This window comes from Podarcis filfolensis (assembly GCF_964270895.1).
Source record: "Podarcis filfolensis genome assembly, chromosome: 3".
NCBI lineage: Eukaryota > Metazoa > Chordata > Lepidosauria > Squamata > Lacertidae > Podarcis > Podarcis filfolensis.
This window is the reverse complement of record NC_139606.1, coordinates 60,720,797-60,745,034: the sequence shown is the minus strand read 5'-3', so window position 1 is coordinate 60,745,034 and position 24,238 is coordinate 60,720,797. Positions and strand designations below refer to the sequence as shown.

At 43.1% G+C, this 24,238-nt stretch overlaps 1 protein-coding gene across 1 annotated transcript; it reads left to right on the top strand.

Annotated features, from left to right (window-relative positions):
• Positions 1–1,131: 1,131 nt before the first annotated feature.
• ALDH8A1 (aldehyde dehydrogenase 8 family member A1) lies at positions 1,132–13,276 on the top strand. The gene is made up of 7 exons (XM_083607793.1): positions 1,132–1,841; positions 4,427–4,574; positions 4,868–5,023; positions 6,656–6,805; positions 7,264–7,520; positions 9,941–10,102; positions 11,895–13,276. Exons 1-7 carry the CDS (start codon positions 1,704–1,706, stop codon positions 12,357–12,359), a joined length of 1,476 nt encoding a protein of 491 aa, XP_083463919.1. The 5' UTR covers positions 1,132–1,703; the 3' UTR covers positions 12,360–13,276.
• Positions 13,277–24,238: the final 10,962 nt, after the last annotated feature.

Genomic DNA, 24,238 nt, shown 5'->3' with positions numbered 1-24,238 from the left:
TGTTGTTGTAGATAGTGGTCATCACTGTATTTGGGGATGGGAATTCTGCCCCTGTACTTTGCCTCATCAGATCGGCAGTGGCTCTGGAACTGATTGCACAACAGAACTTCTCCTCCCCATATCTCCCTTGTGCACACCCACATCTGCTCTGAAGGTTTGAGGGAACCGCAGAACAGATTGAGGAGCGGGGGAATGCAACAGAATGAAAGGTGGAGAAGGTTTTGTTGTGAAGCTGGAAGTCCTTGTGCAAATGGGATAACTTGGTGGGATGCAGCCCTGAGGATCACCATTACATTAAATCAATCTCACTCTTCATGTTGGAGTAACATCTGAAGAGCTGCTCAGTGTGTACATTTTTACATGCATTTGCTCCTGGCTCCCTTTTTTCACTCCCCATGTCATGCACCAGCAAATCTAGTTAAATAAAAATAATCTTCATAGGATTTTTTAAAAGGCCAAAGCACTGGTAGGGAGCCTTCCAAACTGTGTGTTGTGACACATTAGTATGTCAGCTGCAGTGTGTAGGTGTGTCGCGTGAACACTCCCTGCGCTCCTTCCAGGGCTGGAAAGGAGTTAGTTTAACCTCCGGTTTGCTAGTAAAGCTGAATTACTGTGTCACAAAATTATGCATGTCTAGAAAGTGTGTCACCAACATGAAAAGTTTGGAAAACTGGTGTAATGTATCATACTTGAAGTTTCATGAAGCTATATAATGTCCAGTTCTGATGCGCTATGTAAGTGTGCTACATAAACTATTCCATCTTCCGCCCAGATGATTTCTCGAAGAGGCAGTGGTATGGAGACAATGGAATCACTTCATCCTTTGACATTTTACTGAACTTTTAGAGGAAAACTTGCAGTTTCCTAAAGAAGAACCTGATAGCTTATCATGCAAGTCAATGGGGAGGGAGATGGTTTCAGGGCCACTGAAAGATCGATTGGATAATTTCCATGTGCATTCAATGCACATAATTCCCAGTCTTTCTTATTTGGAGGTTATAGCATGCTGGATTGCATTACAGTTGTGTTTTTTTAGTCTATTTTGGATTCTTATTGTGCAGATAGCTTAAAATGCAATACATCTGCAAAATTTTAACTGAGCAACAGCTAATATACCTGCTACTAGAGGTAAGTGAAAAACCACTCACAGTGATCTAAATATTTTTGGAACTAGCCTTAAGCCCATGAAGATGAATTAATAAATTTAAAGGGAAAGTTGTGTGTGCTTAATATATACCCAGCCGAAGACCTGCTACAGTAATTTGTTACATATAATAATTATCAGCCTATACATTCCACGCCTGTTTCCTCCTCTCGCATCAAGTAATGTTCACATTTGAAGTCTTTGCACTGAATCAATCATGTGTAGAGAGGCATTTGGATTTTTTTCACATGTTGGCTATTTTATGCAAAGTTGTACCAATACCAGTTTTGCACGCTCACCACCACATGTACATGGTAAAATCATCCTGTGTGGGCATCTTAATCTGGAAAACAAACAAGTGAATTGGGCATTATCATCAGCATATGTCCATGGTATCTAGCATTGTCTGAAGAGAGATGGAAATTTCCCATTCGGAGATCCAGTTAATGAAGTTAAAGGGAGGGAGGGAGGAGCTCTGGCTTACAAGCATAAATCAATAGATGTGCACTATGAACTGAAAGCTCACTGAAAGTACTCAGATCATGCCAACGGAGTCACAATGGCTGGCTCAAAGACTCACTTGGTTTTGGAGAACTATATAGGAGGCCAATTTATTCCTTGCTCCTCATATTTAGATTCCTATGACCCATCTACAGGAGAAGTTTATTGCAAGGTGCCAGACAGTGGCAGAAAGGAGGTGAGTTCCTGCATAGATTCAGCTCCTTTTTCATGGTATCGGGGTAATTGCCTGGACAATTAACAAAAATGGTTTGCAGCTGATTTTATTTGTTTAACTTTTCCCCAGTATAAAACTAATAGTGAAATCGCCTTAGGTTTTGTATTATGCTGCTAAATATTTGCATAGAATGTCTGTGTGGCATTGGTTAATGGTTTGAAGCTTTAAAATCTTTGAATCAAAACTCCTTTCCACTAGTTGAAGCCCTCGATGTTCCTACCCAAGTTTAATGTACTTTCCCTTGAAGTTTTTGAGAAGGCAATGAATTGCTTGTTACATGACTGTGTTCATGGCCTCTTACACCTAATGCATTATTCCTTAAGGCTTTGAAAAGAACTGAGTTAAATCAAAATATCTATTTGTAATGACTGAAGTTGCAAAAAACAAACCCGCATATATGTTTTTGCAGTTTCACCTCAACCTTCAGCATTGCCAGTCTATCAAATATTTGCTAAGCACTGATAAGTAATGGTTGAAGTGTAACTAGCTGGGTTTGCTAAAGTTTAAACTTGCTCCCTGAAGCTTTGTGCTTTCCTAGTTTGCTTCTGTATGTAAACAGAAGGGGTGATTTTATATTTGATCAAGTATGTTTAGAGAAGAACTTCAAGTAGCCACTTGCATTGACCTGTGGTCCAGCCTTCCCCAAGGCTGTGTCCTCCAGATGTATGTGCACTTATATAGATGGAGATAGAGATGGAGGTGTTTGTGTACTCCTTAGGGGAAAAAACTTGCAGTGGGCTCCATTTTTATTTCAAGGCTTGGTAACTGCTGTGGAACACACTCGTAATCTTTGCTGTAACATCTAAGAGCATTCCTCATGCGGATCGGGGCCCCCACTTTCTGCATTTCCCTGCCAGCGACAGTCAGTGATGAGACTGGGAAAATGCACAACCTGCTGGCTTCTGTCTGTGTGATGACTGGTCCTAAACCAAGGGTGGGGATCCTATGGTTCCCCAGATGATGATAGACTCCAACTCCTATGAAGTCTAACCATTGGCCAGACTGGACTGAGATTTCATGGTAAGTGGTGTTCAACATCTGGAAGGTAACATTTCCTCGCCCAAACATCATAACAGGGTTGGTGAGAATTTGACAACAGCTTTTGGCAAATGTGTAAACTTGACTTTTAGATGACTCTTCAGACCGGCCTGCTGCTTTTTCAGTGCTTGTGTTCTTCATCCACTCCACTGGGTCTTCAGTGCTCCTCATATCCATTGAAACCAGATGGGTCTCTGTTGTTCCTGGCTGCTGCTTAGCACAGGAGTTGCTAATCTTTTGGGGCCCATAAGCACATTTGCGAACTGGAGAAATGGCTGGTTTCTTGCTATTACCCTTAAAACAAAAGCTCAACAGTGCCACCTAATGTAATAAATTGGAAGATGACATGCAGACGGAAGAGAGTTGTTCCTAGACAGGGCTAACACAGCCTTCTCCAACTTCGGTCTCCAGTTTACAAGTCCCATCATTCCCAGCCAGCATGGCCAGTGTCTGAGAATGGTGCAAGTTACAGACCCAACAACATTTGTAGATCTAACGTTGGGCGTCAAGCGATAGTCTTGGCAATAGCTTAACTTCTGCTTCTAAAGAAGAGGTGCCTGTCTCACAGCTGCCCAGAAGATAAGTCTAATAGTAGTAGTAGAAGTAGTGCCCATCTGACTGGGTTGCCCCAGCCACTCTGTGTGGCTCTCATCAAACATAGAGCACAATACAGCATCACACACTAAAAGCTTCCCTGAACAGTTGTGATAACTGCTGATTCTGAACACTACTCTCATACATGGCTGGTGGCTGTGGTTGACCTAGGTAGCTAAGAAGCAATTTATATGTGCTCCAGAGTAGGGGTGCAATATCTATGGTCCTCCTGATGTTGTTGGACTCCAACTCCATCGTCCATGGCCATTGGCCATGCTAGTTGGGACTGATAGAAATCGAAACCCAACAACATCTGAAGGGCCACTCATTCCACATCCCTGCTCTAGAGCCTATTTTTAATACTAATTTTCCCCGTGTATTTCTGCTATGGTTTTCTACTTGGAATGGTGCCCTGGCTTGAACTGAGTCATGGAAAGGGTGATACAATAAATACATAGGAAGCTGCCTTATGCAGAGTCAAATTATTGATCTTCCTAGCTCAATATTGTCTATACTGACTGTCTGGGTTCCAGACTGGAGTCCCTCCCAGCCCTACATGGAGATGCAGTGGCGTAGCGTGGGGGGTGCAGGGGGGGCGGATCGCACCGGGCGCAACATCTGGGGTTAGGGCAAATCAATGGGTTAGGGGGCGCAAATCCACGGGTTAGGGGGCGCAAATCCACGGGTTAGGGGGCGTAAATTACTTGCCTTGCCCCGGGTGCTGACAACCCACACTACGCCACTGTGGAGATGCCAAGGAGTGAACTTGGGACCTTCTACATGCAAAACAGGAGCTTTGCCACAAAGCAATGGCCTTTCCCTCCTTTCCCTCATAATTTCTGTTAGCATACACTGTGCGTTTTGGTTTTGCTGAACACCACCCAAATTGCATCCATTCATTGTCTTTTTTTAAGGTGGAGGCGGCTGTCATTGCTGCCCAAAATGCTTTCCCAGGCTGGTCGGCCAAAAGCCCCCAGGAAAGGTCAAAAATAATGAGCAAGTTGGCAGACCTTATTGAAGAAGATCTGGAGTCATTTGCTCAAGCAGAATCAAAGGATCAAGGTAAAGACAGAAGCCCGTTGGGGCTGCGCTTCCAAGTGGTAATAGGGTGAAGGAAATGGTGTTCTCTTTGAGTTTTCACCTTCCTACTTGCTCTTCGTTTTGCATAATCAATACATAATACTTGCATGCCTCATCAAGTACAACTGCATGCTTCCCTGCACATTTCTGTAAACTGCATGTAAGTTGTAGTGGTTGCAGTGGGGTGGGGACACTAGCTATGAAAGCTGGGCAATTAATTCCTTGCTTAAATAACAAAAGCGTTGTGGTATTTGTCAACTGGTTCTCTGTTTCAGGGAAAACTATTACGTTTGCTAGAATGGTGGACATCCCCCGATCTGTATACAATTTCCGTTTCTTTTCATCGTCCATCCTTCACCAGACAGCAGAATGTACACAAATGGACCATGTGGGCTGTATGCATTATACTGAGAGAACACCTGTGGGAATTGGTAAGGCCTATGATGGAGTGTGCTGTTTGCACACGACCCAGCAGTGCTCACTTGTGACCCTGACACCTTTCTTAGGATCTATTGCGGCCTGAGCCCACTCCAGAATTTACCGCCTCAAAGGTTAACGAGGACAACACGAGGAAGGGCCATAGCTCAATGGTCTGAATAAAGTATTTCAGATAACTTAACAAAATAAATCACATTCCAATCTACATCAAGTCATGTCTCAGAATATGTCTACAATTTCCATCCCTTGTTTCTTTGTTTTTACAGTTTTGCACACCATAGATTTTAAAACAAAACACAACATCCCATAACCTTCAATGGAGTACGAAGGTTTTGTAAATGTGAAGAGCAGATAAATTTCACATTTTAAATACAAGCTTTTAATCCCACATTCTGATAAAACATAACCTACTTTAATTCTACTGTTTTGTAAAATGTGCTTTCTGTTTCTGGAATTCCACAGATATGCCACTAGGTGTCACAATTTTACTTCAGAATTTTAAAATGTTATTATTGCTGCTGCTGCTGCTACTACTACTACTACTACGCCTCAACAAGGTGTTCTCAGTCAGCATTATACCTCAACATCCTGGTGTACTGGACAGCTCCTTCCTATGCAAGCCTTGTGGACTCCAGTATACTCAAAATATTAACTTTTGCTGGATCAATCTCAATTTCAAATCTAAGGAAACATTCTGTGTAATTAAGCATTTGCAAGCAACAATGAAAGGTTTAGCTTTTTGTAAGGACCCAGTGATTCCCTCCAACAGTTTAGGAGGTGCCGAAGCACACAAAGCAAGTATGTCATAAATAGACACTGGCAAATGTTCCAATCGCAGCTATTGCCACTCTGCACCAGTCAGTAATTGATATTTAAGTTGTAAAACAGGAAATAACGAAAATTCTTCATCTGAGCCTCTTAGCCGGTCTACTATATATCCCACATTCAATCAATTCCTTCCACACAAAAAGGCTGCCTCTCTGTCTTCAAATCTGGAATGCCCTATAAAGTTTGTTTAGTGTGAACGTATGGGTCAAATTTTAATTGGCAGCATATGCCGCCTCTTTCTCGTTGCTAAAATGGTCTGGTCTTGGAAGTCATAAAGCTTTTTGCTTACCTTGGATGGAGGACAGAGGGGGGTGTAACTGACTGCACGAAGGCAAGAATCACACTGCTCTGCCCAAGGTAGGATGGCTCAGTTGGTCGAGCATGGGACTCTTAATTTCAGGGTCATGGGTTTCAGCCCCACCTTCCTGCATTGCAGGGGACTGAACTAGATGACCATTGTGGTCCATTCCAGCTCTACAATTCTATAATTCTAAACAAACTTTTCCTTCTGGCTCCACCCACCACAGGCTTGTGTCCTCTGGATAGTTGCGCAGAAGGAAATAGGACCCTCTGGCTGAAAAATTTTGCCCTCCCCCGACACAGATGAATATTTCCTCTGTAGCCTAGCAGGCGGAATGGGTCCTTGAGGGTAGAGTAGAAGGAAAAACAGTTGAAGCACACGCAGTGTTGCCATGCTGGGTATTGGGGAAATCTCAACTTTTGTCAAAATGTCAAGACTCCCGTTTTAAACCAATTTATTTCATTTCTCTCCTTAAAAAATAACAATAAAAATAAAGCTGGCTTAATTAGTCCTTGGAATTTGCCACTTTACTTGCTGACCTGGAAAATTGCGCCAGCTATTGCGTGTGGAAACACTGTCATTGCCAAACCCAGTGAGATGACATCTGCCACTGCTTGGATGATGTGCAAGATTCTCAGTAAAGCAGGTAATTCCCCAAATGATGTATTAGTCTAGGGGTGTCATATTTTCTGTAAATCAATCTGTAAAGTGTCAATACAGTGGTACCTCGGGTTACAGACGCTTCAGGTTACAGACACTTCAGGTTACAGACTCTGCTAACCCAGAAATACTACCTCTGGTTAAGAACTTTGCTTCAGGATGAGAACAGAAATTGTGCAGCAGCGGCACACCAACAGCGGGAGGCCCCGTTAGCTAAAGTGGTACCTCAGGTTAAGAACTGTTTCAGGTTAAAAACGGACCTCCAGAATGAATTAAGTTCTTAACCCGAGGTACCACTGTATAGTAATAAAACAGTTGACACATTTGCATCCCAATGTGTATACCTATATATTGCCATAGGATGCAGGGTAGTCTTTAAAGCAGCATGCTACCACATTTACAAAGAGAAAGAGTGTTGATGTTTTCTTTATTTCTACCTGCAAGGTATTCCTCCAGGTGTGGTGAACATCATATTTGGGAGTGGTCCGAAAGCTGGAGATGCTCTAGTTTCCCATCCCAAGGTGTCATTGATTTCCTTCACGGGAAGCACTCTCACTGGCCAGCGCATCATTGAAAGGAGTGCTCCATATTGTAAGAAGCTCTCTCTGGAACTTGGAGGAAAAAATCCAGCTATCATCTTTGAGGATGCCAACTTGGATGAATGTGTTCCTACTACTGTAAGATCCAGCTTTGCGAATCAGGTATGGAAAGTGGGCAACTCCCTGTCTCTTTTGATACTAAGTTCATTGCTTTGCTTTTGAAACTCCAAAAATGTGCATGCCCTCCCTAATAGAATTTTGTCCTGAGAAGGTCATTTTGAATGCAGGAACTGATTTCTACAAGGCTATCCCATAAGGGACAAACTGAGTGGATACCAAGACATAAATATCAAGTGAAAGGAATGAATAAGCAAATGCTAATCCTCTTATTATTGGCTGGTGCTTTTTCAGCTTCCTCAGAGCCTGTTCAGAGAAAATTTGAGTTCTGTTTGAGAATTCCCTCCTAGTCCGTAGATGTGTTGATGCAAGTGCACAGATGGTGTTTCTGACACCCCGTGAGTGTTGGTATTATCTGGTGCCATGCATATAATTCCATTTGCACATTGGGAACTATTGTCTAGTTGCCATACCAAGCAAATGCATCTGAGATACTTGAGAATCTGAGGAACATATCGACAACAGCAAGAAGACGACCACACCCTGATAGTCCTGTGGCAGGAGGACACTTGGAGAAATCCCCCTACAGTAGAAGAGTGCTTGGGTATGATAGATGGCAATGAAACCTGCATTAATTGCCACGTACACCCCCCTAGCCCCCTCCCCCATGTGTAGTGCTGTAGTACCACTTGGAATCATATTTACATGTAAGAGAGTACTTGGTAGAATTAGCAGTGGGAGGCAATGAAAAATTCATTCAGCTACAATCAAAAGGCTGGAGATGCCTCAGTAGAGAATATATGGTCACCAAGGAAGAAAGGCTTGGTTGATTTGATTATTTGGTTGGGTAGTCAATTTGCTGTTGAATGGGATGCTTGGAGGAGGTGCAACGAGGGTCCCTTGGCTGCAAACACAGTTCTGTAGAGCCTATATGCCATTGCAGTGCAAGTGGAACCCAGTTCTTAAATTCCACATTTAGAAACTTGCCAAGGTAAATATTATTGCAATTGTTGCTAGAGGTTTTGCTTAATTGTTTTTATGCCGTAGATCTGCGTGTGCACACACACACACATATATTTAAAAAGCTGGGTTGTGGAATATGATAGATAAGTGTCCCATCCCCCCCCCACATGCAGCACAAATTATGTGTTGATTTTACACAGCCCATCAGAGTTTTAACAAAATCTTCAATAAATGGTAAGGAATTTGCAGTGATCTCCTCTCCTCACATGCACTGTTTGCTTTAGCTCCCTTGTCTGCTGAATGTTGGCTGTCCAGGTGCAGAAGCTTGTTAGTCATTAAGATCCAGAGGGATGGCATTTGTTAATTGAGCATCACAAATTGATCAGATCTGTTTTCCAAGTTGACTAATTGCAAACTTCAGTGGCGTCGCTGTTCAGTAATTATGCAGGAAGCACAGTGTGACATCAATCAGATGACAGGCTTGTGTGAGTAATTTGCTCCAAATTTCTGAGCAGAAACGGTTAACACTTTTAAACATCCAGTTACTGTTTTGGAAGCTGCAGCCCTCATCATCTCATTCGCCCCATCCAGCGCTGTGGCCATATAGGCTGCATTCCCACTGTGGAAGGACGTGTGGATCCAGAATTGGCCTCCACAGTCACTTACAGACTCATTGTTAAGACTGTGTTCATGGAAGACTATCTTACCTGGCCACGAGTGATCACCAAAGATCTATTTCAAAAGATTGTCCTCAGCTGATTCAAACATGAAACATCTGTTACTTGATATTCCTTCACTCAGTGGTGTCAGTCAAATGTCTGACGGCCTTTTCACACATGAGCTGGACATCACTGCTGTTGTGAACAGGCATGTGTGGTGGTGATGGGATGAATAATATTTGCAATGGGAAATAAGAGAGGGTGAGGACCAGGACACCCCAGGGAGGGATTTTCCAGCAGAGAATCTATGTGGGAGAGAGCACCTATCAATTCATCCCTGCAAATTCCTCCAAAAGATTACTGCCCCTGCCCCCAATCTGGGTCTGAAATTAGAAGTGAATTTGATTCTAGGGGGAAAAAATGTGTGTGTGTGTGTGTGTAGATTGACAGGAGATAATCAGTAGCTACAAGAGGAGTTAAATATCCCTTCTCATACCTAATTATTGTCCCTGTAAGTGACCTTCCACCCTGTTATCTGGGCAAACATGGAGTTAGGAGCTCACATCTTTTAAGATAGCTAATGTCTATGTGGTACTAGGGGCAAACAATATAACCACATGCTGATATTTGCACTTGATGGAGTAATTCCAGGGCCTCAGGTAGCATGTGCTGGGGAATGGGGCAGTAAGTAACCACACCTACTTTGGTGAACAGCTAGGATCTAGAATCAATCTATATTGAAAGCAGAAGACAAGCATAAATGAATCTGGATTAAGACAAATCACAGTTTTCATCCCTGACCGATGTTTTTTCTTTCCTCCTGCCTCTCTATCCTATTACAAGGGTGAAATATGTCTCTGCACCAGCAGAATCTTTGTTCAGAGAAACATTTACAATGAATTCTTGAGAAGGTTTGTGGAAGCTGTCAAAAAGTGGAAAGTTGGAAACCCCTCAGATCCCACAATTGACCAGGGAGCACTGATAAGTAAAGAACATTTAGCAAAGGTAAAGAAAAAGAAAAACTGAGGTTGATTATTTGTGATCAAATAAAGTGATGTTTTTCTTTCTGGCTTGAGAAGAAGGGACCTCAGCATATGAAGAGAGAACTTTTTTCTCACCTCACTGTAAATTCACAGTCATTTTGGGATGAGGAACAGGGCAGAACTTTTAGCTGATTTTGAGGCCCAGTATACCTTTCAAAATTTAAGCACTGCAGTTGTTAAAATTGCATGAATTGTCCATGTGACAAGGAATTAAAACTGTTACTTCCTCTTGTAAGCTTGTTTTCCAAACATGTTGACAGCAGGATTGAAAATAATATTTCTGATTTCCAAGAGCCAATATCAACTTTTAATGCTCCAAGGGTTTCCCCAGCACTGATTACTATCAACATTACTAGTTAAGTACCTGAAATCCCTAACACTACAGCTCTCTTGAGGTGTTACCAAACAACATCTGCAAACAGATGCAGTGCAAATGAGTGCACTAGCTCCATGCCCTTCTAACGCATGGAAGGTGACACTCTGAAGAAGGGAGCCTTTTGTGTCTGTGGGGGCCACTTGCATAATTGGGATTCTGAGGCAAGAGCTTCAGGTTTTGGCAGTGGCATAGCGTGGGTTGTCAGCACCTGGGGCAAGGCAAGTAATTTGCGCCCCCTAACCCGTGGATTTGCGCCCCCTAACCCGTGGATTTGCCCTAACCCCAGATGTTGCTCCCGGTGTGGCCGGCCCCCCTGCACCCCCCACGCTACGCCACTGGGTTTTGGACTATCACCTTCCACAACTTTAGTTGGCAATAGAAGGAGGTGGAGCTAGGAAGCTTCTCCAAAAGCTGTACTGCCCCCCACCTCATGTGCTTGCTGTTGACATTTAGCAATGCCTGTGAAGTACAAATCACTTGGAAAAAGTCCCATACAGTGGAACCTCAGGTTAAGAACTTAATTCGTTCTGGAGGTCCATTCTTAACCTGAAACTGTTCTTAACCTGAAGCACCACTTTAGCTAATGGGGCCTCCTGCTTCCGCCGCACAATTTCTGTTCTCATTTTGAAGGAAAGTTCTTAACCCGAGGTACTATTTCTGGGTTAGTGGAGTCTGTAACCTGAAGCGTCTGTAACCTGAAGCGTATGTAACCTGAGGTACCACTGTATTTGGATTAGACTGGATTACTGCAATGCACTCTATGTGGGGCTTCCCTTGGGCCTGGTCCAGAAGCTCTACCTAGTGCAGAACACAGTGACTAGGGTGCTGGTGGGGGCAGCTGACCAGCAGCGTGCGACACATTGGCTAAAGCACCTGCTCTGGTTTCCCATATGCTGCTGGGCCAGGTTCAAGGGTCTTGTGTTTCCCTGGACAGTCCAGGCTGTCTTAAGCAATGCTTGAGCCCTTATACCCCGGCCCAATCACTGGAGTCTGGAGGTGCACTGTTAGTTGTCCCCCTGACTGGCCTCAACCAGATGTCAGGGGCATTTAGTGTCAGTGGTCCCATGCTGTGGAACCATCTTCCAGCAGAGATTTGGCAGGCATCCTCACTTTTGACTTTCAGGAGCCTCCTGAAGACTTTTTTTTTTTTTACACCGAAAGGCCTTCAGAGCTGTTGAAACCTTTCACAACTACTACATTATGCTTTTAAGGTTTTCTAAAAGCATTTATTTTGTGTGCCCTGCCCTGATATTTTATGAGGGTGCTTTAGAAATACTTTTATACCTATAAATAAATAAAATATTTCTGTAGCCAATCTGTGGATAATTGGAAATTACAACCCTTTCAAAAAATGATTTGTTGCTGTTGCTCCTAATAGGTAAAGAACTACATCAAAAAAGCAGAGTCTGAAGGGGGTAAAATTCTCTGTGGAGAGGGGATCGATACTTTGACTCTTCCAACAAGAAACCGGAATGGGTATTTCATGCTTCCGACGGTCATTACTGAAATTGCCGATGACTCAAGTTGCATGCAGGATGAGATCTTTGGCCCTGTAACCTGCGTCACAGTGTTTGACACAGAAGAGGAAGTGATCAGGAGAGCGAATGGGGTCAAATACGGACTGGCAGCCACTGTCTGGGCAAGGGATGTGGGGCGGGTTCATCGTGTTGCTAAGAAACTCCAGTGTGGATTGGTGTGGACCAACTGTTGGCTTATCAGGGACTTGAATTTGCCCTTTGGCGGCATGAAAGCTTCAGGGGTAGGCAGAGAAGGAGCAAAGGATTCCTACGAGTTTTTCACTGAGGTGAAAACGATTACTATAAAACACACTGAGATGCACTGATGAAAAATATTCCGCATCAGAATAAACAACACTGTGGTTTTTGCTGTGCCTGTCTTTGAAATAGATAATAAGACAGGTTTGCTTCCAATGTGCCCTGAAAGCCATAATTAATACTGTACTTGCATTGATGGTATAAGTTCACTGGCTAGTTGTCTGCCTGCCTGCTTCTCATGGAGAAAAGCAGGGGTGCAAGTTAAAAGCTTGTAGCTGGAATGTGGGCATTTTTTAAGACCGAGTGCTCATTTTGGGGTGATGGGGTCTGCAAAATGCCTGTGCTTGCAGCTGCATACTCATCATACATTTAAAGCATGTTACTTCCCCCAAGAATCCTGGGAACAAAGCAACTTGTTAAGGGTGCTGCGTACAGTATTGGAGCTCTGTGAGGGATAAACTTCAGTTAGCTGTATACTTTGTGTTAAACAATGTGCTTTAAATGTATGGCGTGGATGAAGCCTGAGTCCCTTTGTCCCAGCTTTGCAAAAGTCTCCGCTCATATTAAACCTGCCTTCACCTGGTCTGCTCCCTGAGTCATTTGGTTGGAGAATAGGAAGATCAGAAGCTTCACATGGGCAGCTGGAGAACACCTCCAGGGTGCTGCTACTGCACCCACGGGTGCCAAGTTAGCAATTTCTAGCTTACTGAACAGGACCAAAATGACAAATTCAAATGGAAATTTGAGAAATTATAACCTTATAACCTTTTCAAATGGAAATTCCTTCTGTGAGCTTTAGGAATAGGGAAAACAATGATTGTTTCAGATATAGCTTCCATTTACGTCCATATGAGGGCAGCAGAGTGTGTTGTTTGTTCCCCCTTGTGAATTACTTAGGTTTAATGTATTTTGATGTACTTCAGAAATATATTTCTTCTGTGGTGCTTTTTTTTACCATTAATAAAATCACTCAAAATGGAACAAACCCATAAAGAAACAAATATCCATTTTTTTAAAATGGAAAAAGGATTCAGTTGGAAGAAACCGTCCGTGTTGTTGAGCTTTGAAGGGTAGAAAACTACCATAGTTTGACCCTATTTCAGTGCCCATGGTGAAATCTTAGTGTTAAATTATGGAGAGTGAAAGGGATTCATTATACTAGACCTATGAGATGCAGTCTGATAACTGTAAAGATCTTGTAGTTTTCCATTCCTGGGGCAATGGAATTTTTCAAAAACCTTCTTTGCTGCCAGCTGTCCTGTCTGGTGAAAGACATCATGTAGTCATCATGAGGATTTTGTTTAATCGTTTTTATGTAAGTCTGAAGAGTCAGCCCATCTGTTAAATCTTACAGATGGAAATCAACTCGGATCTGATTATTCCACTCCTGCTGGTTGACTTTCTCCTGCCCCCTGTCGAGACGTGTACGTCATCTTGCAATGATTTTAATTGGCTCTGGCCAGGCAGGGATGTTGCAGAATTTTCTCAGAATGATGCTAGCATTTTCTAATACCTACAAGCAAGCTAAAAAATCCCCCAAACAAACAACCACTTTCTCCCTAGGACATTATCCTCATTATTTAAAGACTTAGATTAACAACAATTGAAGCATGCTTTTTTGGGAAGACAGAGGTGGTCATGATCTTGGGTCTGTATTTGTGGCATGTTTGAGAACATTTGATTTTCCAAATTTCAACTAATTGATGTTCAAGACTTTCAGCAAAGCTACACAGAGAACTGTGATAAATACAAATGCTCAGCTAGTATCATTTGTAGCTACCAGTCCTATTGCTTGTACCCCAAATATATGGTCTGAATTCATTGCATCACATGTTAGTGCAGGTGCCCTCCAGATGCTGCGAATTCCATTTTGCATTATCTCTGACCATTGGCCATACTGACTGGAGCTCACTGGAATTGTAGTCCAAAACATTTGGAGGGCAGCAGGTAGGGGGGCAGCAGGTAGGGGGATGCTGTATTGAAATCAACAACCCATGTGCGAATGAATGTCCAGTGCAAAGATTGGAGATATGTTTTGTAGTGGTGTGCAACTGCAGATATTCCTCTTCACCCCTGACCTTGTGCTTGTTGGGGATTTCACTCAGAAGTCACTCCACCCTGCCTCTTGGAGTTTAGAGGTGAAGACTGCTTCCTCTACATTTTTCTGGGGGGGGGGGTGGTGGTGATGGGGGATGCTTAACTCAGCTGCAACCAGCCTTACAGCTAACTGGATCCATATGACAAGCTCTGCCTTTCCAGCCAGGCAGACTTTCTAGAACTCTGAGTATGCCAGTTGTTATTGCACAGCCTTCTGCTGAATTCACAGTTCTGTGGCTTATGCAATGCCTTTTGTCTTTTAAAAAATGTTTAGGGGTACTCTCATTTGGACTCAAGAAAACCACCATTTTATAGTTCAAATTGGGGAAAATAAATACAGTAAATGGACAAAAGTACAAAGAACATGCATTACCTCATACTACACAGCTGACAGCTCACAGTAACTTCCACACTGGAATGAGGTTGTGTACACTAACATCTTTTTGAATCCTCTGCAAAACACAACACATCCACATTCCACACTGCTTCACACATTAAACGCTCACTTCTGTCTGAGGCTCAGGAAACACCGTGACAGGAAAAGAGGCTGCCATCGGGGGTAGCAACAGAACTGACAATTCACCATGCTAGAGAAGAATTTTAATTTTTTTTTTTGTTTCTTCTCCCATTAGATTCACAAAATGTTTAGGGGTATGTGTACCCCTGCACCTCCCCCAAAAGCCCTGGATTTATGCATCACAGCTATATGGCCCAGTCCAACAGGAAGAGGCATTGCTTTTCCCCCCAACTGGAGCATGTTGGAGTGCAGTTCCAGCACTTATCAGGTGGACGTCATCGCGGGCGAGCGCCCCCCACCCACTTCTTGCCTTTATGTATTTCTGAGAAGCCCAAAGCATACATTTCAAGTCAAAATGGAAGTTGGCCAGCGTGTGTGAGTCTATACTTTTTTTAAAAAAAATTATGACTCCACCTAGCTCCTAGCCACTTCTAGCAGCGTTTGGTCAAGCTATAGGGAGGGGCCAGTTTGTATTTCCTTTTCTTCAGTCCATCTCCTATGTAGCACTGGTTGGCTTTAAGCTTTCTAGCCAGGCCTCTACCCTGAAACCAGCTAGAGAGACAGTTTGCTGTAGTTTTCAGCATCTCTGCAGGTGGTTAATGTGGCTGTTGTCAAAACGGCATCTGTTCAGGGCTGCCCCAAGTCTCCCAGTTGACTTACTGTAGCAACTTCATGTTGAGTTTTGCCACCTATTTTTTATGGGGGGGGGAGCACTGGGAGGAGGGAATGCAAACACAAGCTGCTGCCGAATGTGCATGCAGAGCTGCAGGGTCCCCCCCCCCAAATAACCTTGCACCCCTCATTTGTGGGTTCATTTCTGCATCAAGACAAGAAGCGCTGTGCTTCAGTTTCTATCCAGGTTTCACTGAACTCTCGTGACCGAGAGCGAAGACAAAAGTCATTACCTAGTCGTAAGTTAGAAATTAATTTAGGGTGTGAATAAAACTGAAAATTGGGTGTCAATTGAAATTAAATATTATGCAACAGCAAGGATAATGTTGAATCTTCTTTGGCTTAACACCAGTGTCTTAGAAGCCAAACCCTCCAGGATAACAACATTCCTGTGTCTGGCTTTCCTGCCTCCTGCTGCTATAAAATTCTTGTTCTGAATAGCAAAGTTCATTGCCTAACACTTAGTTGAAAATATGATGCACTTATTTGGCAAGCTCCCTAATGGTGATTATATTAACATAGCACGCAGCCTTCGTTTTGCTCTAATGTTTATTTTTCTCTCCCAGCCAAATTAACTGACTGCGGCTTTCATCCTGGGCTAGAGCTGTCCTGACAAAATTCCCAACCTTGAGTTTGTCTGCAAAATTTTGAATTTCTGTTCTAATTCGATCCCCTGCCCATTTCATTTATTTATATTTATTAGTTGTCTCATAAAAACTCTCTAAGCAACACTCAGATGCTAAAGAACTCTGAACAGTCAATCAAAGAAATGAAAAAGACACACACTGGGGCATCATTTCACACACAAAGAGCAAAAACCTTTTGAACGGGGCGCGGTTCCTTCAAGATTTCTGAAAACCATCAGAAAAAGTTTGAGCTTTTCTCTCTGTCTCTCAGCACGTCCAGGCTGTCACTGTCTTTGGGTGGGATTCAGTACCACAGCTGCAGATTCAGGTTACATAATTAAAGTCAAGCAAAACCAGGCATTTCCCTCTGTTGTCCTCTTTTTCACACATGAAGCAGCAACCATCAGTGACTTCAATTGCCTTGTAAAAGCGTATCTTTTTGACCAGGCTTTTCCAGACTGAAAAGAGTGGATCCTCTTATCTGTTTTTATGACGTCTTCTGTGGTTTCTATGTTGCATTTTTGCATCCTCCCCTTTAAATGTTAAGCAGTTTAGGAATGCAAATAAACAAATGCATTCTGGAGACTCACTAATAGAGGAGGGGAAACTGAGCTAGGACAGCAGAGCCATTCTAATACTGCGGCTGCTTCTCATGGTTCTCACGGAATAAAATTAGATTGCTTCAGAAGAGAGGGAACTGTTTTGCAATCCATAGTTACTGTTCTCCAGCTAATAATTTTTGATGCTCTTTCTCTCTCCCATGAGCAGCATGGGAAGAGCCTGCCTTTCTTGGCTGAAGTGGATCCCATAAATTCTCAAGCATTATAATGATAAGTCACCACCGACCACTGGGAGACATCTTAGCTCTGCTGTTTACACTTGCACACAAAAACGTTTCAAGTTTCAGTGGGAAATTGCTGTATCATTAATGGTGAATGGCACACACATCTTTAATGATGAGGTTTCCCTGCATTGAGCACAGAAGCAATGTCCTGATGGCCCTATTTCCGTGTGTTAATGTTGGGAACTGATGGGGGGGGGTTTGTACATGTCTATCAAAACTGAATTGTTAATCGGATTTTAAACCTTAATGGGTTTGCATCACTGGAAGCAGCAAATTGTCGTGCTCATTCCAGTGATGCAGTATGTGTTTAGAAACAGGTTTTTGGAGCATAACCTGTACTGGATGTACAAATGTCTTGAAAGGTTTCTGTTGATATTTTCATCATACTGCTGATATACATGAAACCACATATTGTGACCTAGGCTTCTAAGGGCTTATCCACTATTCCTCTTGTTCCATTGCTGCCCCCCAGGGAAAACTGCTCTTCTGCACTCAATCAGAGCAAACAGCAATTTGGGTTTTCTCTGGATTGATGTTTGCTCCAATTTAGCACTAAAGAATGGGGTTTCCCTGGGAAAGCAGTGGGGCTAGGGGAAAACTGCTCAGACAAACATAAGTGTAGGCAAGCCTTAAGTCCCTTCTGGTGCAGCCAGGGCCGTATTTAGGTTTGATGAGGCCCTAAGCTGCTGAAGGTAATGGGGTCCTTTATATGTCTAGCTGTCCTTTGTCAACAACAAATTGTCACTGTTTTTTGTGTTGAATATATGCTATTGTATCTAAAGCCATTTGCACATGCAGAATGTAGGCACCCTATATATAGAAATGAGCAAACCAGTGATATTTTAGGGAGCAGGCTAGCTAGCGGGGCCCAATACTTACATCATAGGAGCCTACACAACACCAAACACTGTTGCTGTATGTAGGTTTTATTTTATTTGTTTTTTATCTTATATTTTGGAATGTACATCTAGTTTTTTCCCTTTATGTTTTGGGGGGCTCCCGAAGAGAGTGGGGCCCTAAGCTATAGCTTGTTTAGCTTATACATAAATCCGGCACTGAATGACTGACAGCCAGTATGCAGCTTTGCACCATTTCCATGTCCTCTGATTTTAGGTACATATTTCTGGTGTCTGTATTTTCTCTTGATAGAGCTATAATTCTGCAGTCCCACATATCCTTTGCATATCTTCAGGCTTACTATGTGAGTGCAGGATATAGTAGTACTGCTAAAATGTAAAGCATTACCCAGTTTCCCAGCATCGTGAAATGCTGTTAAGCACTTGCATGATGCATTCCCCCAAGCAGCCAAAGGAATTTTCCCCAGAATTATTTCAGCCACTAGGATGGTGTGATTTCTCAGCTAATGTTTCACATGCTCAGTCAGTGAAAAATGTAACAGCTTGAGAAGTTGCAGGTGGTGGCTTTATTGCCTGCTGGTTTGAGGAATAGGGGGGGAAATCTAGATGGATGTTTAGCGCTGAACCTGTTATTAAATGCAACACTGAGGAATTCTGCATGGTCTCTCTGCTGCCTTTTCATCCATATCTTGGTATTTTGGAATCCATCAACCAAAGAATTTCTATTGGCAGTATATGTTCAGTTTACTACATGGGGGCAGGGAACATCTTTAACTAGAAATCATAACTTGACAAATGTCTATCCCATCTCTTTTGGCAGAAGGTCCCTGCAACATAGTTAAAGCATCTGTGGCATTCCAGATGTTTTGGACAACTTCCATGAGCCCTAGACAGCATGACCACGGGTCAAGAATGATGGGAGTTGTAATCCCACAACATCTGGAAGGCCACATCTGCTTGAGAGTGTTCAGTACATGGTAGCCAACCAAGTGGAGTAGATCCATTGAAATTAATGGACCTAACTTCTTCATGTTCATTAATTTCAATGGGTCTACCCTGAGTAAAACTTGGTTGAGCACCACCCATTATCTGTATCAATTGACAGTTAAAGAATGAACCATACTTTCATGTTGTTCGGGAGCAAACTCTTTGAACAGAAGCACAGGGCCTGCCACATTACATTCTGTTGATGAATTTTACTTTTGAAGGTTCTGGATAGCTACTGAAGGCAATTTTTGGCAATATTATGTAGCTTTGCTGCTTGAATTTTACTAAGCAATAACCCACCAATGAGAAACGGCATTTTGTTTATATTTTGAGATGATTAAGAGCTACCATCCAGGAAGCTGACTGTTACAAGATTTGCTGAGCATATGTAAATCTGCTCAGCTCTTTGCATGAATTATTTAATTTGTCGTATTATTTATTTATGTAGTATGGCGCACACAGCCCATCTGTTTTCTCACTTTCCAGTGTTGCTTCTAAATGCCTCTAGATCTCTGCAGTGTTGTATGTGTACGTTTCTGTACAATTTCCTGGCACTCAGCTTCATGCACCGTTTTGAAAAGGACAAAACCTGGATCATTGCCCCAGAGGCATGGAACAAGCTCTCACGTTATTAAGCCACGCTTTTGAAGCACATTTCACAGGAACGCTGGCACAACAGCTAACCTGGGGTTTGTGTGGGGTGTTTTCTTTAGAATATAAAATATCAGCCATGCGGGCCTGACACACAGAGAGAGAGAGAGATGGGAAGGAGGCAATACATTTTGTTCCAAGTAAAATCTGCTGATACTGTCTTTCACAAGACCTTTTCTCCCTTCACCCCTAACCCCACTATAAAGTAAAAAATGATATGTGACCAATATTCATACAATGTGTCTCTCTACCATTATAACACAAGTGCTATCTATCTAAGCAAGGAAGGTACAATGCGATTTGACACTGTTGTTGAAATGTTAGAGTGTGACCTATAACTACTGTTTCCAGGTTTTTCCCTTCTACCCTACCTCCTCTTCACATAAGGAGAGGTTTGAGTTACTTTGCTACTACATACAAATATGAAGGCTTTATCAAATACTCATCTAAGATGACGAGTGGCTAAAACCTCCAGATCTACTAGCTGAAGCCAGGTGCAAAATGCATACATTTAGAATCAGAGGGTACAAAGCCCAGGAATTTCTTTGCATAACAGAAGTGACAGGAGTGTACAGTCAGGAGCTTGGAATTCTTCCCGAGCTACTTCATGTCACCCAGAGGTCTGCTGTTAGATCCAAACCTACTTCCACCCACCACTGCTCTACTGAGGTCCTCCTCCGAGGTCCTTCTGGTGGTTCCCTCCCTGCAAGAAGTGAGGTTACAGGCAACCAGGCAGAGGCTTCTTGGTAGTGGCACCCACCCTGTGGAACACCCTCCCAGCAGATGTCAAGGAAATAAACAACTATCTGACTTTTAGAAGACATTCCCTGTTTAGGGAAGTTTTTAATGTTTGATGTTTTATTGTATTTTTAATATTTTGTTGGAAGCCGCCCAGAGTGGCTGGGGAAACCGAGCCAGATGGGCGGGGAATAAATAATAATTTTTTATTATTACAGCGGTACCTCGGGTTAAGTACTTAATTTGTTCCGGAGGTCTGTACTTCACCTGAAACTGTTCTTAACCTGAAGCACCACTTTAGCTAATGGGGCCTCCTGCTGCTGCCGCGCCGCTGGAGCACGATTTCTGTTCTCATCCTGAAGCAAAGTTCTTAACCTGAAGCACTATTTCTGGGTTAGCAGAGTCTGTAACCTGAAACGCATGTAACCTGAAGCGTATGTAACCCAAGGTACCACTGTATATATTCATAATCTGCTTGGTTCTCATCAATGTGCCAGAGGTCTAACACAGCAAACCTGCTTTAAGTAAAGTGGGGTAAGGAAATTGACAGGGAAATACTGGTAAGTGTGGGATAACACTTTCTTCATTGCAATGTCATCTAACCACCACACAAACAAATTGGAATGTATGGTTATTCAATAGCCAACTGTCCCAAACCCAGGAGAACAGTCACCAGTTGGTGCAGATAATACTGAGGTAGATGGACTACCTTGGTATAAACTAGCTTCCTATGCATATTTGCCTACCTCTCCATTTCCATTTCTGTGTTTGGACGATGAATATTGTTTTGCTGATGCTCTTGTGTTTTCTATCCTTGATCATTATTCTTTTGACAATGGGAGTTCTTAACTTGCAAGATGCTTGGAATGCCTTTGGGGGGATTTGCTTGCTTTTGCACATGAACTTTTATTACTCTTCCGGGATAAGCTATTTGTGCTTCCTTGTGCTTTATGATGTCAGGGCAAACAAGCTATATTGTCTTTTGCCCTCCCCTCCACCATCCCACTTTCCCAGAACTGTCCCTGGGAGGTTAATAGAGTTACTGGCTTCTGGACAGCCGTCAGATAAAGGGAACTGCACCCTTTCCTCAGGATGTATCACTCTTCCCTTGCAAAATAATAATCAGAAAGACCAGATCATGAACTCTGAGATTTTGGGCTCATGCTGGAGCATGAGAAAAGCAAAGATCTCTGGTCTAACTTCCTCTCATCTTCTTGTAAATCCAATGAGTAAGGTGAAATGCAGTGGCGTAGCATGGGGGGTGCAGGGGGGGCCGGCCGCACCGGCCGCAACATCTGGGGGTTAGGGTTAGGGGGCGCAAATCCATGGGTTAGGGGGCGCAAATCCACGGGTTAGGGGGCGCAGATTACTTGCCTTGCCCCGGGTGCTGACAACCCACGCTACGCCACTGGTGAAATGTACTGGGAATGACAGAGTCTCCTCATGAACTCTGTCATATTATACTATAGAAATGAGACATGTGCTTTATTGTGTAAGTAAAAAAGGGGGGTCTTGACAGGTTATTGGCAGCTTTTTCTTTGTACAGTGGCTTGATGGTTCAGTGGACTGGAAATGCCAGGAAACAAGGGATCCAAAGTGTGTGGGAGTGAAAGATGGTGCAATCTAGTAGGAATGGTTAGCTCATATAGGTAGAGCTTTGGTGAATTTTTCATCTCTGATGCTGAGCATATTTCTGAGTATGGAGCATACCTCTCACGAATGTTGTTGAATAATTAGTTGTTCTTAAAAGTATATACTTTTGGCCAAAGTAGACCCTTCATGATGGAGGAGGACATGCTTTCCATGCAAAAGGATCCAGGGTCAATCTTTGACATTTCCACTTAAAATAGGAGGGTAGTAGGACAGAGGGAGGTTTCTTTCTCATTTTTTAGCAACAAGCTGTGCGACACCAAAATTTGGTGTCTTATGTGAGCTTCCTTCTTCTGTCCCCAGAGTATGAAGTATGTTACTCATTCACAAAAAGGGGAGAGGCTTCTATTGGTCATACCAATTTCTGATGTAGCCCAATTAAATTCTACTTTTATGTGCATAAATTCTTTCCTGCACAAAATGAGAGCTTGTTATCTTTAAACAATGGTCCGGAGCTAGTCCACTGGCTCTGTGTAATTTAAAGTTACTCATTCTTCTAATATTTTAATGGTGCACATTTTATTCCCTATAAAAGATGTGGGCATGTTGGTGAGGCCAATGAACAAGAATCAATGCTATGAGGAACACCAGTAAGAGCTGAAGGTAGGCAGTGTTTGCTCAAGAAAATGTAGCTGTTCCCATGTGAATTTGGGAGAAAGATGCGTCCTCTTCTGTTCCCACATCTCATCAATGCTTGCATAACAATTAAGGAAATTATGGGCCAGTGTTCACAATTTCTATTATGGCAGTTAGGAATGTTTGGTTTGCATCAGAGATGGTGGTTGGAGAGTTATGTGGGCAGAATATTATGTAGTTGCTGTTTTCTCCTCTGAGCCTTATGATCTTTCCAGAGGATGTGTTTAAAACACAACCAACATATATTTATTGCTCATTTGCCACTGGTACCCAGATGTCCTCTATTTCTATTTCCTGCCTCTCAAAAGCCATATATAATTGCTGAGAAAATCTTAATTCATTCCCCAGTTACCAGGGCCAATGCGATTAGGGAGTGATGTCTAGTAGAATATAGTTCTATGGGTGTCATGCACACCTATTGGAAACTGGCTATGGCAGCAGTAGGGATGAGAGACATTTCCATATCCCATACTGCAGCAGCACCAACTCTCAGTGGGTAAGGCTAGAAATACAGTCTTGTCCATTGCTAAATAGCTTCAGAAGTCTGGTGTCAATAGATCTAAAAGGGTTGTATTTGCCCTCTGTAGTATTTTGAAGGTAAAGGTACAAGTAAAGAGACCTCTGACTGTTAGGTCCAGTCACGGAAGACTCTGGGGTTGCAGCGCTCATCTTGCTTTATTGGCCGAGGGAGCCGGCATACATCTTCCGGGTCATGTGGCCAGCATGACTAAGCTGCTTCTGGCAAAACCAGAGCAGCACATGGAAAAGCCATTTACCTTCCCACCACAGTGGTACCTATTTATCTACTTGCACATTGATGTGCTTTCGAACTGCTAGGTTGGCAGGAGCTGGGACTGAGCATGGGAGCTCACCCCGTCACGGGGATTCGAACCACTGACCTTCTGATTGGCAAGTCCTAGGTTCTGTGGTTTAGACCACAATTCCACCCGTGTCCCATTTTGAAGATATAATCTGGTAAAATAAGCATAGGAGCTGCCACTCTCCACAATGGTTGATGTGCATTTGATTAGGTTCCTTTCCTGAGAACTGACAGATATATACCTCAGGGCCAGTCTTTTCATGAGGCTTGCTGAGGCAGTTACTTCAGGTGGCAGGCTGAGTACACATGGGAGGGGTGACAGATCTTGGCCCCCCAGGAGCACATCCTTCACCGCCTCCTTTGTTTCTTGCCTGCCACTGCCTGCTCCTCCTGTTGCTGCTCCTCTCTGACCTCCTTTTTCCTCCCCCAGCACCATTCAGTGTGCCGGGGCTTCCCCAGGCTGTCTCCTGTCACCTCAGGGGGTGGGAACAGAAGAGGCAGTGGCATTTTCTGTTTTGCCTCAAGCGGCAAAGTGTCCTGGACCAGCCCTGATATAATCCTAATTTTAAGAGAATCAACTTTGTAATAGATATGAAAAGAACAAACTCTAGCTGTGCGTTCAGACTGCATTGCATGTGAATCCTGAAGAGAAAGTGTATGACTCATTAGAATCATGATCTTCTTTTGTATGATCCTATCATTATCTGTTGCTTCCCTTCCCCTCCCACTTTGTCCTACCTATTCTAGGAATCTTGCGAGTCATGGTGTATTTCCTGCTTGTGAGGTTTGGAGCCCTGGGTAGGGCTCCCAGACTCCCGGAAGGGTAGCTTGGCTGTGGCAGAATGGGGAGAT